Source organism: Amblyomma americanum, chromosome 3 (assembly GCF_052857255.1).
Source record: "Amblyomma americanum isolate KBUSLIRL-KWMA chromosome 3, ASM5285725v1, whole genome shotgun sequence".
In the NCBI taxonomy this organism is placed as follows: domain Eukaryota; kingdom Metazoa; phylum Arthropoda; class Arachnida; order Ixodida; family Ixodidae; genus Amblyomma; species Amblyomma americanum.
In genome coordinates, this window is record NC_135499.1 from 216,054,549 (window position 1) to 216,069,605 (window position 15,057).

Genomic DNA, 15,057 nt, shown 5'->3' on the forward strand with positions numbered 1-15,057 from the left:
GAAGACAAGCTGTCATTGGCGCGGTACGGAGCGCTCACGGTAGACCAGCGGCCATCAAATAATCTCATTGTCACCGTTGATCTCGACTCATTCTTCGGCTAGCCGCCACGTAACGGTATTTTATATATTAAATAAAAAAATCAGCCTGGCATCTGCGCTTCTCGTCTGGAGCGATTCGAAGCCACGAAAGTTTATCACTGATGTTGCGTTGTCGATTTTTATGCCTATTGCACAAAAATCGGGCTGCGATTCTTCGCACTCGATTTCAAGTTGGGGCGTTTTTTTTTTTTCTGTGAATGGGTCCCATAAACATGATGCATACTCGAGGCGAGGCCACACAAAAGCCTTTTACTCTGCCAACTTTACCTGCATCGCAGCTTGTGGCAATTTACGCCTCAAACACCACAGGGACTTTGGAACACTCGTGCATATGAAGTCAAAATGCGCATCCCAGTTCAAGGTATCACTGATTTGAACCCCTAGGTATTTTACAAGTGCTGATTATCTGAGTAGTATTCCAGCTATGTAGGGTCTGAAATATGGATTTGGATTGCAATGTAGCTTGGTTAGGCGACAAGTGAACCATGGCTAGGTGTGTAGCATCTGGTTGGTTCTATTATATTAAAGAGCGCGGCCTGGACAAGGTATGACTCAGCTCGTCGCGTCGTCGTCTTTCCACCTTCATTCCCCACGCTGGCTGCCGTTTCTTGCACTGGCTCCCAGAAAGCAGTCCCCACCCACTGCTGCTGTCTGAATTCCAGGAGGCGTCTGGATATTCCTCCTTACAAGCGAGTCGAAGCGAGGATGGGAAGAGGCTTAGGGTAGAGAGCTTTCATTCGATTCCGACGCAGCGCTAGAGGATGACATGAAGCAAGGTAAAGGATTGCTCTTTTTTTTCTTATACTCAGGAGCGATCGGGATGATGTGGAGGAGGGCTGCGTTGCAAGAGATGGATATGGCTGTGAGCTGTAGGGGAGCGGGCATGGAGGAACGCAGAGGTGAAGGGGGGGGGGGGGGGGGGGTGCCGCGGCGCTGCTCCTGAAAAATGCCTCTTCGCTTCGCCCCAGGCCCGGTGGCGCACCTGCCCCAACTTCCCGTGACGTCACTCGTGACGACAGAGCCGGCGCGACGCCCTCCTTACTCTCGGGCGCACGACCACGGCGGCACCCCGCGTCGGCGGCGGCAAACATTGATCGCAGTGTGCCGGCTGACTCGGGCCCCGGAGGTGACGCTGTCGTCGTTCCTCTCTGCCGGAGCTCGGGCTTCTCCGCACGACCGATCCCGCGCCTCCCTCTCCGCGGCGCTCGTCTTCGGAGGCGCCTCTTCCCGCCCGTCCTCTGCGACAGCGCCGGGCAATGCCAAGCACCGCAGCACGCGGCCCTGGTACCGTGCCGCGTCGGCTTCTGCCGCTGCGCCCCTGAGCCGCACGCGTTTGTTGCTCGAGCTGCTGCTGTTGCACCGCGCTTTGAATCGCGCAAACATTCCTTCGCCCCTCTTGCGTGCGTCCGCGCAGTATTCGACGTTGAATCGACACCGGCATCGAGGGAAGTGACGGTGCAGGACGTACGGGCTTGATGCTACGTCGTCTGCTGGCTCCTGGATAAGGTTCGGCGCCGTTTCGCCTGGAGTCTACATTTAGTGTTCAGTGGTACTGCCTGTCTCGCAGATATTGGAGTGCTGCGGAAGATTGCGTGTATTTTGGGGGCCGGGGACGTACGATCGTCTTACTGTGTCGTGAAAATGCGAACACTAGTCAAGTCGCTTGACCGGACCCTGGATTAACCTCGCTGAGTTTTGCGTACTTGTGGCGACTAGAAAAACATCAGGGATTACCTTTTGAGTGATGGATTAGTGATCATCGGCATTCTGGATTATAGCGCCCGGGCTCACGTTCATGACGGCGGGGTGCGTGCAGGCGTTCCGTCAATCGCCCATGGATACCTGCAGCTTCTCTGACATGCGGAAGAGTGCTTAACTGATTTGTGCTTGCGCTCGTCGATCACTATCGCTAAAGCGATTTCATATAAGACACCTTGTCCAGTTAGTCCTTCCCTTGAGTATCCGTTCCCAGTGCTGCAGCAGTAGAAACAATACCTTCTTCAGGTACATATCGCAGGGTGCCCCCTGTTAAACTAGGAAGACCGCACAGTACGTCACAGAGCATATTGCGAACAGCGGTAGTTTTGCGAGTTCTTCTCGTCGATAGTGCAAACGCGTTCGCGTGAAAACATGAGGCGTGCCTTGGTGATCCTGGAGCGACTTTTGCTGTGCCTCGTCGTCGGGTTTGAAGTGAAGGGGACGCAGCTGACAGATACGACGGAGACAGCACCCACGGCAACCAATGCGTCGCTAGTCCTACCCGGACCAGGTAGGTGACGCTTGGCTCGCTTGTCCTGCGCTTTTATGGGTCCTTATGTCGACAAACGATCCGCTCGGTCGACATCCAACGTCTCTGATAGCAAAACCTGCCCTTCACATATAACAGAGCCTGTTCCGGTAGGGCTCACGTTACCTGTTCCGTTTTGACTGCACTCGTCGCTTCATTTTGCGAACAGCATATCTTAAGTGGTGCTTACGTGAGCCGTACAGTCATGAAATTTATGAGCGTGAACACGGGAGAGCGTGGCAGATATCCCGGTCCCTTCTTATGGCCATGCGCGGCGGCTGCTTACGGCAACGTGGTGGAAAGGGTTATGCCACTTTGCCAGCTTCCGGCGAGCCGAAGGACACACCTCCCTTTTCACCTTGTTTATGAAAGCGGCCGCTGCGTATCGCCACGAGTAGGGTTTGAGGCTATCGTGGCACGCGCTCCCGTGTTCACGGTCATAGAATTCATGACTGTACTATCAGCAAGAAATGAAACGCGAACAAGACAACTGAGCATCGACCAGCAAATTAAGAAGCTTTTAGGAAGGGGAAGCTCAATACTAACTCAGGTTAGTTTAAGTTCCAAGGCGCGGAGACTCTTGTTAAGGGTTTGTTGGTGCTTTTGTGTTGCTACGTCAGTTTTCTTGTTCGCGTTTCATTCGCTGCTTGTAGTACATGCGGTATTCCATTTAATACATTGAATGATAAGTGTGTATGCTCATCTGGTAAAAAAAAAGACTGTGATCTATGTTGATTGCCGTCATTGTTCACCCGCCTATCAGGCTTATTCACACATACCCATTGAGCTTGGGCCCTGGAGTACGCCAGTCAGACAGCCCTCGTAGGAGCTCGGCGCTGCTAATATCTTCTATCAGAGCACTGAAATGGAACTCATGTAAGGGGTTGCTGTATAGCTGCACCCCGTATTCAGATCTAAGAGGTAGCACCAAATTCTTTTCTGCGCTATTGAGTGCAGGCCAGAGGATAATATGTACGATCACTATGTTGTGGGGGCACATAAAAAGTGCAGACGAGATAACGCAGGCTAGCTCTTGCATGCATAGTTTCTTGATGAGTAACACCCTCCTTGCCTTTCAGTCTCCACTTTCGTCCCATAATGTCGTAGTTTGTTATTGGTAGTTCAAGGTCCCAGCGACACTGCTGGCCACTGGCAGGCGGCGATAAAAACGCCGCAAACTAGGCATCTTTAAAGGCAAAAGAACTACTACATAATACAAATGTTAGAAGCATACTTGAATACGCTTGCACATTCTGGAACCCGAAATCCTTGCTTCACATTAAAAAGCTAGAAAGAGTTCAGAATTTCTCCGTTCGTTTTGTTTTCAATAACTATTGGCAATATTTCAGTGTAACGACCGCTAAAAAAGCTTTGGGTTGGGACACATTTCAACAACGTAGGAAAGTTCTGCGTTTAAAATTGTTTCAAAATATATTTCATTCAAGAACATGAATAGACAGAAAAACATATATAGTCAACCCTGATTATGTGCCTGTGCGGATAGATCATTCACTTAAAATCAAAGAATTCAGGTGCCGGTCTGATCTTTTTAAAATGTCATTTTTCCCCAAAACAATTTCGGAATGGAACAAGCTGCCCGAGGAAGTAGTGTCCATACAATCAAATGAATCATTTTCTTCCATGCTGTGACAGTTTCTTTACTTTTATGTATAATAATTCCGTGTTCTTTCTATCTGAATGTTATCTTCTTTTTTTCTAACCACCTGCACGCGGTGGTATCTGGGGAGTTTTTCTTTGTACCCCCCCCCCCCCCCCCCCCCTACTGTAATGCCAGACAATGGCGCTGTGGGTATGATAACAAATAAAAAAATAAATCTTTGCATTTACGACAATGCGGAGTATCTCATACACACATTGTTTAACGCAGCCGTTGACTAATCATAAACGACCATCCTTCTTTATGTTTCATCATTAAAGCAGTGCCACGTCTACATGTGTAGTCACGGTTGTTAAACTTCGGCAAGTCGTGTGATTTTAAAGCATTTCGGCGTTACCTGTCGATATCAGGAAACCGCGTTCACAAAACTAAACGCAGAGAAAAGCTCATGAAGGAAAATAGGTTTCTCATTATGCTGCGCAACGAAAATGAACCAGGTCCAAACAGATTATAAATTTTATTTATAGTAGTAGATTAGGCCGCGGTATAAAGAGTTAGAAAAGCTTATTGACCAAGAGTTTGTTTTATTTACATTTTTAGCAAGTTATTTCGCCCTTGCGCTGATGTATATTACTACAACTTCTTTATATTCCTGTGTAGGTTTCAGGTGGCTCTAACATATTGTCAAAGTGATTTTTATACACACAAGGAACAAAGAAGATATGGCACTTTCAGATGCAGATGTTTTTTCTTTCTGTTTCAGATTGTTGTCAACGACAACATATATCCTAATGTGGCTATTATGATTCGCTTCACCACTTGCAACTGCAGTTCTTGTGCTCCCTAGCAAGGTTCAATAAGTACCCACATTTGCTAAGAACGATAAACTTCGCGCTACAAGGTTCTCGATTTCATCATCTGAGGATTATTCTTTTTTAGTTACCATAAGATAGCAAGCTTGCCTTTAGGTCACTGGAAATTAAATAAATCTTAGAGATGAAAGGTTTATGGCATACTTCAGAGGTGGTGCAACCGTTAATGTCCCGCTTTTCGCATGAAACAAAAGCATGGCAGGCGTCATAAAAGACGCGGAACTGTTGTTGACGGAAGAGCGGCGTGTTTGGTCGCTACTATAAGATTCTCACTTCGTAAAACAACTCACTGCTTCAAATACTTGCACAATCTGTGCAGTTTGGTGCATAAAATCTTGGAACAAAAAAATACACATCTTGTTTGCATGTGTGTTCGAATGCGTCGTCTTACTTCTGTTAAAATTATGGAATGCAGCGTTATTGCTGCCTTCCTTTTTGTTTTTGTTTGGACCTGTCACGATTCTTTTTCGTCACCAAAGCAAGTTCGCCAGAAGCGACGAAATAACCAACAAAAAATTCTTTGCGAGCTAAATGTTCGGAATTCGGGATAGATGTACCAAGAGGGCCATTTTTCTTTGTAAATCAATACTAGGTGACTAGACAAACAGTGGCTTTAAGTATGTTGCATCCATTGTATTGCGGCTGATACCACCGACGATAAAAGCAAATTACTCATGCACTCGCGATATAACAAGTCTAGTATATTCATGACGGGATGCCGTGTGACAAGGACTGTATCAATAGCGGTAGAGCAGTAAGCCATGCTCGTACGTATTGTTATTGATGATAGCGTCTATTATAATTCTGTCATTTTAGCTTTGCGAAACGCTTAAATTATGACCCATTTCGTTCGAATCTTGTATCCATCACTTGCTTTACATAGTGGGCACTGTGCGGCTATTTCGGTACACTTACCTTCATATTTATATTTGTTATTCATATCGGCGCGCTGAAATCTGGCAGGATTTTAAGTGCAAAACTTGGTTTGGTTTGGTTTATAGGGGTTTAACGTCCCAAAGCGACTCAGGCTATGAGAGACCCCGTAGTGAAGGGTTCCGGAAATTTCGACCACCTAGGGTTCTTTAACGTGCACAGACATCACACAGCACACGGGCCTCTAGAATTTCGCCTCCATCGAAATTCGACCTCCGCGGCCGGGATCGAACCCGCGTCTATCGGGTCAGCAGCCGAGCGCCATAACCAGTCAGCCACCGCGGCGTCTTAACAAACCTTCAGTTAAATGCTAAATAAATCATAAGACTCATGCCAAGGAGTGTCTTTCTTGGAATTTTTCGAGAAAAAAAATACGGCAGACTTTTAAGGCGGTCAGGTGGCCCGATGAGCTATTAATTACGAAGCCAGAGGCCTATGTTTCTCCGTGAGAGAAATAGTCGGCAACAAAACGAAACAAAAAAGCAACATGGAAAAGAGGGGCTGAGAACACGGAATAACGGATGTAAGCCTTCCTTTTATCCATTTGTTCACTATTGCAGTATTAATGACCACCCGAGGAGCTCAGCGCAGACTATCTCGAATCGGCGACTGCATACAACATGGAGCCCTTCTATAATCACCAGAATCAAAATACTTTCTCAGTAATGATGGCAACAAGGAAGACGGAATGCGTTGCCAAGTGCTGTCGGATAAGATAGTCATTTTAGGAGCAAGGCATACAAAGTGAAGGCTTCCTACTCTGCGAGAAACCGATGCGGAGCAAATTTTTGAAATATTTTTATTTTAATGGCACTGAGGCAGGACTGTGCTTTCCAGAAGGAGACAAGCTCGAGCACTTAGGATAACATTGCAGACAGCCAAGGTATAGATAAAGGCTGCAGAAACATTTTATAAGCTTAAACAGAAAAACAACAAGCAACTTGGTGCAATCAAAGCAACAAAAAAAAAAAGATGCAACATTTCACCTTCTTTACGCGGGGCCGCGCACTTATACTACCGCTCAAGAAAGCGCGTGTAGCAACTTTCAAACAGGAGTTACCAGCCAATCACGTTGCATCCTCACTTAGTACATATGTGAAGTTATTGGGATTCGTCCACTGATAATGGCAGAAATATTCAGTCTGAGATGGAGACCTCTAGTCGTCACAACTTCAGTAGGAAGCGATTCGTAATCAGTGTTGTAGACTGCAGCTCAATATCCGACAAAGTCAAGGTATTGGATCTCTGCTGCCGGATATTCGCTTGCGAAAGAAACAAGATTATTTCTCTTTTACTTTTCGAAAGCTTAACTTGGGAGAAACGGAGCGCTGTGGTGAAGGCTTCCGCGGTAATACTGGTTCCCAGAGTTCCATAACGCCCGGCAAAATAGTACAGCAGTATTGGTGTTTCCTTTTATTAGAATGCGCCAGCTCACTTTCGTGCTCAGCATCAGAACGCCATACCAACTGAGCCGAAGCGGCAGTATTGTTTCACCGTTTCATAACACTATATATTGATGTGTTACGTTATAGTGGAAATGCTGGGTACTTTTGGGGGGAGAATAAAAAAAACTGTGGCCTGTGTACAGCCAAAAAAAGGATAACGTTACACAACTCGTCATCCCCGCATCGACGATCGCGGGTTCTTATATTTTCACCATACAGGGGGTAATTTCATCACACAAAGACTCCTCGAGAAGCGCAGTGTCGCAAAGCGCATTTTTCGCGTTCGCAGCATAGGCAATAATCTTTTCATGAACAACGCAGCTCTTTAATATAGGCTGCTTTCGGTGGCGCAACTGCTTCCCGCGAAAGGCCCCGTAGCTTTCATCACACGTTTTGTTGGTTTTACCCGGCTGCTTTCAATAAAATGCGCGCTCGCCAGCACACTGCTGCACTTGTTGAAATAAAGCGCCTAAGTCTGCTGTCCTCTGTATACTGTTGCGGGATGCACGTGTCCCGGACACCCACTATATATATATATATATATATATAAAATCACCAAAAATTGAAGAAACATAACAGGATTTAATTCACGACGTTTCGGCTGGTCCTCCAGCCGAAACGTCGTGAATTAATTCCTGTTATGTTTCTTCAATTTTTGGTGATTTTATATTATATTGACCAAATCGGCTGCCAGAAATCACTTTTGGTATATATATATATATATATATATATATATATATATATATATATATATATATATATATATATATATATATATATATATATATATATATATATATATATATATATATATATATATTGAGCAGTTATATATATATACCAAAAGTGATTTCTGGCAGCCGATTTGGTCAATATAATATAAAATCACCAAAAATTGAAGAAACATAACAGGATTTATTTCACGACGTTTCGGCTGGTCCTCCAGCCGAAACGTATATATATATATATATATATATATATATATATATATATATATATATATATATATATATATATATATATATATATATATATATATATATATATATATATATATATATATATATATATATATATATATATATATATGCAACAGATAGAGATGCAGTGGATACTCTGAAGCCGATAATACAGTTTTCTGCGCTCTAAACATGAATTAGCTTATAAATAGGAATTAGAAAAATATAAGCTGTCCTCTAGAACACTCACCTTTTGGGGCAGGGTATTCTTACACTGATATATGTTTCCATAACTAAAAATACGAGGTACGTACGGTTGGCAACGGAAACAAGTTTCCTCTTGTTGCGAAGAATCTAACCGAGGTTTCAATTTCCTCAATTCGCTAGCCTTTAAACTCTCTGCGTTGCGATTAAAAGCATCCTCTCGTTGCTAATCAACGCAGCTTCTAATCAGAAAGCGGTGCTTTTAACTACGTGGGAATATGCTTCTGTTTCCAAGTGTAAGTATTCGCTTCATGTAGTGATCGAAATATACCCCAGAACTTGGTCAGCAAACCTTACCTATGGAAGGGAGTGGGATTGAGGGCACGTCACTCCCTATTTACTCCTTATATACGCTAACTCCTGTTTAGAGGGTACTGACATCGTCACAATCCCTATCTTTCATTTGGAGCGAAATTTGCAATAGGAAGGCAGCACGATCACTGTATCTTCCCTGTTCCGAAAACGCTAAATTTATATTTCCACTTGTGTATTTCTTGAGCATATAAGGCTTTCTTCTGAGGAACCTTTCGTGTTTCAGTCTCTTTTGAAATAAATCTGGTTCTTCTGGTTGCTCTGTTTCGCCCATTAACAGAGCAAAACATCCTCGGTCCGTGGCCACAGCAGTCGACTGCCCTCAAGGCATACAAGGCACTCTTTGCTTACTTGAGAGCGACTGGATTGAGTGACAAATTGTGACAGCATTGTGCGTGTGTGTGTGTGTGTGTGTGTGTGTTATGCCTTTTTTCTCTTCTCTCTTCCTCCTTTTAGTCCCCTAATCCCTCTTCCCCAGTGCAGGGTAGTCAACCGGAACCCCTTTCTGGTTAACATCCCTGTCTTTCCTTTCTCCTTTTTATCTATCTATCTGGTTCTTCTGGAAAAGTTAGACGAATCAAAGAACTGTGAGATCAGGGAGCGGCGTGCGTTTAAGAGTACACGCGGGCTTTTGTTTTATTACTACAACAGAACGCTCACCACCACCGTTTGCGCCCGCACTTGCGTCGGCTAACCCTGGGACACATACCCATTCCTCGGTGCGTATCTATGGAGTGCTTTTAACTGAATCTCCGGAGAACTCAATCCTATATTTGTTTCTAGTAAAAATTAATTCTATTCCTCTTTCCGTGTGCGTTGATATTTGTTAGGAGTGAAATCAATTGTTTATTGTGGGTAAATTTTGATTAAAGAACTTTACAGTCGCTAAATTGCCGCTCGTGAAGTCAAGACGAAAAAAGTCTCCGTGATAACAATTTGGAAGGGAATGGCGGCGTAACCTAGATCAAAGTTAAGCCTTTTCTAAATTACAACAGTTCCGCTTTCCGCTAAAGTGGAGTTTTTTTCGTTAGAATCGATTCAGGCCATCTTTATTTGTCCTCAGTGTCCCTATAACTCTGTAAATGTATAATTTTTTTAAGGCACTAATCCTGCTTAGCTTCAACCTAGGTGCCATACTACTGCTTTGAATGAAAACTTCTTGAAAAATGAAAGCCATTCTTTGAATTTCCGCTGTATGAGGCAAATTGTTCCTGATCGGGACCCGAAACCGAGACCATCTACTGATCAGGGCAGTCCCTTTTTCAGCTAAGCTTACCAGTACGGCTAGCAGATGGCACGGCGAGCCCAAATCGATCGCAACAACTCGAGGCGGGATGGACATTCTTACAGTGTGTTTTGAGAAATGCCCCGAAGGGAGTAAGTTCAGTCGAGGAACTGTTTGAATAAATTCGTTGAAATTTTTTCGCACCAGAAATTGGCTGGTGGGCCTAGGACGGAGGTATGATGACGCACAATTCTGCACGGACATCTAAGCTGTGAAAGGTCCACTCATCTTATTCCGCGTACATAGTGCAAACTAAATGTTTCTATTGCTGGCACCAACATAAGGTCATAGGGCGGGAAAACGGCCACTTGCGCGAGTAGGCAGTAGAGGAGCTTCGAAATACCCGTGAGAAGAAACCACCTTTCAGTATAACTACGCAGTGAAACATGGAAGCTCACAATGTATTTTGCTATATCCAAATCTCGCTTTAATCGCGTATGAAGCCAGTTTTTGCAGCCGTAGATAGAGTTCAAAGCTTAATATGAACGGTAGTTAAACAAAGCCACGAATGGTGAATCAGCGAAGACATTTTCGGGCACTAACGGCTTTGAATTCGGCAGTGACGCAGTGTGCAGTGTCTGCTACAGGCTGCGCACAGAGGCGAGAAAAAAGGAGCTGGGTCACTGACCTACAGAAAAAAAAATATGGTAACGATAAAGCTTCAAGTGAGAAAGAAGACAGCGCAGCATGTCTCGAAAACGAAAATTACAGGCGCAGTCTTGATCGATATAAATTTTGGACAATCGCGAATTAGAAAGAGAAAACCATGCGGTCGTAAATATTGCATCTAACTGACAAGTACAAATAAAGGAAGCGAATAGTCACCGAAACAATATAAGGCTTAAAAGGTGCTTCCTTTTTATAACTTGTGGTGCTGATCAATGAAAAAGTATTAGTATAATTATTTATGGCTGAACGACAAATTAATAGAAAGTAGAAGAAAATGCAATTGCATGCTGCCGGTGGGATCCGAACCTTCGACCTTCGAATATCGCCTGCGGTGCTCTACCACCTCAGCTACGGCTGTTCAACTTTCTACCAGCGGATGTATTTATATTGCGTGAAACCTTACTTTGAGAGTGTTCACCAGGGCCACCTTCGCTCATAGTGGCTGACGTAGCCCGTCCGGTATTGCCAGGAGTGTCACGTGGAACGTGATCTAATGGGCAAGGCGGAAGCCGTGCCGCAACTCTCTTACGCTGCCTGTGGCATCAAGGCTTGCAGAACCGAGGCCCTCGGTAAACTATTCAGCAGGCAAAGGTAGGAAATTGAAGTTCTCGTTATGACATGCAAACAAAAGTTTTCTACCAGTAAATAGCTGTACATCAAGTACAGCTGTCTAGAACTTGGAATAGCACCCACTCTGTAGTCGAGGCTTGAGAACACAGCGCGTAAACGACCTCTGGCACACAGCTGAAACTGATTCCAGAACGTAGGTGCTGCGCATTGATAAGGAGCAAAATGGAATAAATAATTATCAATTCGCAGAACTCGGTCTGCATGTTATACGCACAACCGACAAGCATCTTTATTAAAACAACAGCGTGACTACCAACACTGGGGCAGCGCAGCAGAGGGAGGTGACGAATGAGGTATAGCTATGGGGTAAGCGAAATTGAATAGATTAGGGCGAGCGCAATTAGCGGTGAACATGCTAATAATGAGAACGGTAAAATATACCTTTTTCCTGGAGAGAACAGAGTTCGGAATTCGGCTCATTTTAAGAGTGATCATAATGATAATGAAAATCGTGCTTAAAACAGCGCTGGAACAGTTTCTGAAACATATGGTGAGGGCCAAAGATTCACGATGGAGCTACTATCGCTCTCGAAGGCCAGAAAAATATGCACTGAATTCTGGAAGTCAGATTTTAAGAAACACTATAAGGAAAGAAAAATGACAAGAAGGGATGGTGATGATGTAAAAGGGTGTTGACGGAGGTTCGAAGTATTGACCGACCGACTCTCCTCGGCGTTCCATTTTGCGCTGTGGCGGAAAATGTGGAGCGCGCCGGTCTGTACGGGGATGCTGACACGAACCGCGAGTCAAGCGGCAGGAGAGTCGCATGGTCGATATTGGCGGCGTAGGACGGCGTTCGATTATCGGCGAAGACGCTGCATCCCGCGGAGTGCGCTGCCGAGGACGCTCGCTCTACTCGCTTCCTCGATCGAACGGCGCGTTGCCGAAGCTAAGCACAGTCCCTCGCAATGTGTTGCGACGCAACCTTCCCCTTCCGATACCTGTGCATGCGGGCGCCTGCATCAATCATTTAGGCAAAGTCCAATACTCCTCTCAGCCGAGGAGTGCCCTGGGAAAGAGCGAATCTGCAGTAGCAACCGCATAGGTTCGAGTCGCGTGTCGTGCAGCGATTATTACCTTGCTTAGTCGTCCGGAAAACTCGTCTCTGCTCTTGCAGTTGGCAATTTCGCGGCAAACTTTTGCTGTAGGTAGTGAAAGCTGAGCGCATGGAAACTTTCTAGCTCCAAGCACAGGAGTGAGTGAGTGAGTGAGTGAGTGAGTGAGTGAGTGAGTGAGTGAGTGAGTGAGTGAGTGAGTGAGTGAGTGAGTGAGTGAGTGAGTGAGTGAGTGAGTGAGTGAGTGAGTGACTGAGTGACTGAGTGACTGAGTGAGTGAGTGAGTGAGTGAGTGAGTGAGTGTGTGTGTGTGTGTGTGTGAGTGAGTGAGTGAGTGTGTGAGTGAGTGGCAGGGGAAAGAAGTCATAATTTTTGTCTGAGGCGGCTAAAACCTTTGTAATATCCAAGTTACAACTGAATAGAATAATAAACATGCACGACCAAAATCATTTACTTTTCCAGCGAGTGGGTGAGTTAGTGAGTGAATGAGAGGCAGGGAAAGAAGGTATAAGCAATTTTAGTCTGAGGCGGCTACAAATTTTGCATATCTAAGTTACAATTGAATAGAATAATAAACATGCACGACCAAAATCATTTATATTTCCAGCGAGTGAGTGAGTGAGTGAGTGAGTGAGTGAGTGAGTGAGTGAGTGAGTGAGTGAGTGAGTGAGTGAGTGAGTGAGTGAGTGAGTGAGTGAGTGAGTGAGTGAGTGAGTGAGTGAGTGAGTGAGTGAGTGAGTGAGTGAGTGAGTGAGTGAGTGAGTGAGTGAGTGAGTGAGTTGAGTTGAGTTGAGTTGAGTTGAGTTGAGTTGAGTTGAGTTGAGTTCAGTTGTCGGACAAGTAGAGTGAACGAGAAATGGATAATCTGCGCTTAGTGTCGTAATTAAGCAGGAGCCTGTTATTCGGCGGACTTAGTGAGTTTAAGAAGACTATAGCAATATTGAATCGTATGACGAGTAAGCCGCCTTGGTAATGGGCACTCGTATTTAGTTAGCGAGCAAGTTATTACACAAACAGAGTGAATGAGCCAGTGTGGGTTAAGCAAGGCAATTGTTACGTTAAAATTGTTAGCGAATTATTAGGCAGACAGAGTGAATGTGACAGTGAGTCGTTAAACGGATTAATATAGAGAGCTTACTTTTCAGTTTTTTATTTGAAATGGCATTCAAGAATGTGAGAGTGCATCCTCATATCAACGTCGTACATGAGTTCGGGTTAAAAATTTAAAGCGCAAGTTATTGGTCAGCACAATGAAAATGGGATATTTAAAACATTGGTCACTCCTCATTGCCAAAAAACGAATTCCAACTGCCGCCGGAAAATAAAAGTGGCTTTTTATAGATAACAAAAAAGGCACCTAGTAATTTCCTACCTGCCCTGCCATTCGTCAAGTGCAGAGTAAGTACGGGGACTGCTTTTCAGTTTACTTCATCTAGTCTAGGCCTTCGCAAAAACCCCACGCTTGCTTATTTTGCCTCCGTTTAAACTGTGCAGCTGATTTGAAGCGGGCCCTGGTGCATTTTTTTTTTTACGAGGACCGAGCCAGAATTTTGTGCCTGTTTTAACTTTAATTCATTTTCGAGGTCTTTTTTTTCTTATAAAGGAATTGCTTCTACGAAAGTCGACCCTCTGAACGCGAAGAATGCTCCGGTAGATCCCGCTGGCTTATTGCGAAACCCTTCGATCGAAGTCCGGAGTCTGCGACAATCTGATGGATTTTGGGTGTGCGATTTGCTGCAGCTTGCTGAAATAAACAACACCCGAAAGAGAAGGCGGAGCAGGGCGAGAACAGACCGCAACATAAGTTTACTCTTTTCTTCGTTCATTTTTTTTTTTCAATTGCGAAACCGTTAGTGTTCGGGTATTGGAGGGAGCAGTAGATGAAAGAGAGTGCAGAAAGCTGTTGTGAGGTGAGAAAAAACAGCGTCGCACGTATCTTGCGATAGCGTATCTGCGTTAAACCTCGGGCTTAGTTTGGTCGCACATTCGTTTTTCAAACGTATGCAAGAAAAGTTGCTATCAGGGGCGTGAGAGTGCAAGATTTTGCGGCTTAGATGACGCTGGCATTGACCTCACAGCACCCCTTGGCCTCAAGTTGACCCTGAGCGATTTTGTCGGAGTTAAAAATCAATTAAAACTGTAGCTTGGGCGAGTTGGTAATCCACTGAGTACAATGAAAGTTTTATATTCTCTTCCTTGTGTGTCTTTCTTCGTCCCTGTTTCAATTCGCGCTGTATTACTCATGATGAGCGATATTATATTTAATTATTTTTAATTTTCTCGGGCTACCTTATCAATTACTCAATAAAACGCCACATTTTCAGGGAAGCGTAAGTGCTGAACAGAAGGCAGCACGTGTTAATATGACTGTAACGAAGAAAAGCGGTGCTCATGGCATATTCCGTTACAAACAAGCAGCCGCTCTCTACCTTTTAGTGATTGGGTTACATATTGGGCCACTGTAATAGCGCAAAATATTTCCTTTTTCAGAATGAAGGCATTTGAGTACAATGAATGTTTTGTATTATTGCGTGCACTTGCCGGCGGAACTATTCATGTGGGATGAAGCTGTCTAGTCACTGGAATTAGGCGGGCTGCTCTTGCAGCTTCCGGCACCACTCCGGTTCTC

At 44.7% G+C, this 15,057-nt stretch overlaps 1 protein-coding gene across 1 annotated transcript in view; it reads left to right on the forward strand.

The window, feature by feature from the left end:
• Positions 1 to 1,197: 1,197 nt before the first annotated feature.
• Positions 1,198 to 15,057, forward strand: part of LOC144126057 (neurotrimin-like) — a 274,915-nt gene continuing 261,055 nt past the window's right edge. The window contains exon 1 of the mRNA XM_077659961.1: positions 1,198 to 2,368. Within this exon, the coding sequence (XP_077516087.1) occupies positions 2,230 to 2,368 (139 nt within the window). The 5' untranslated portion in view covers positions 1,198 to 2,229. The remainder of the gene's footprint in view (positions 2,369 to 15,057) is intronic.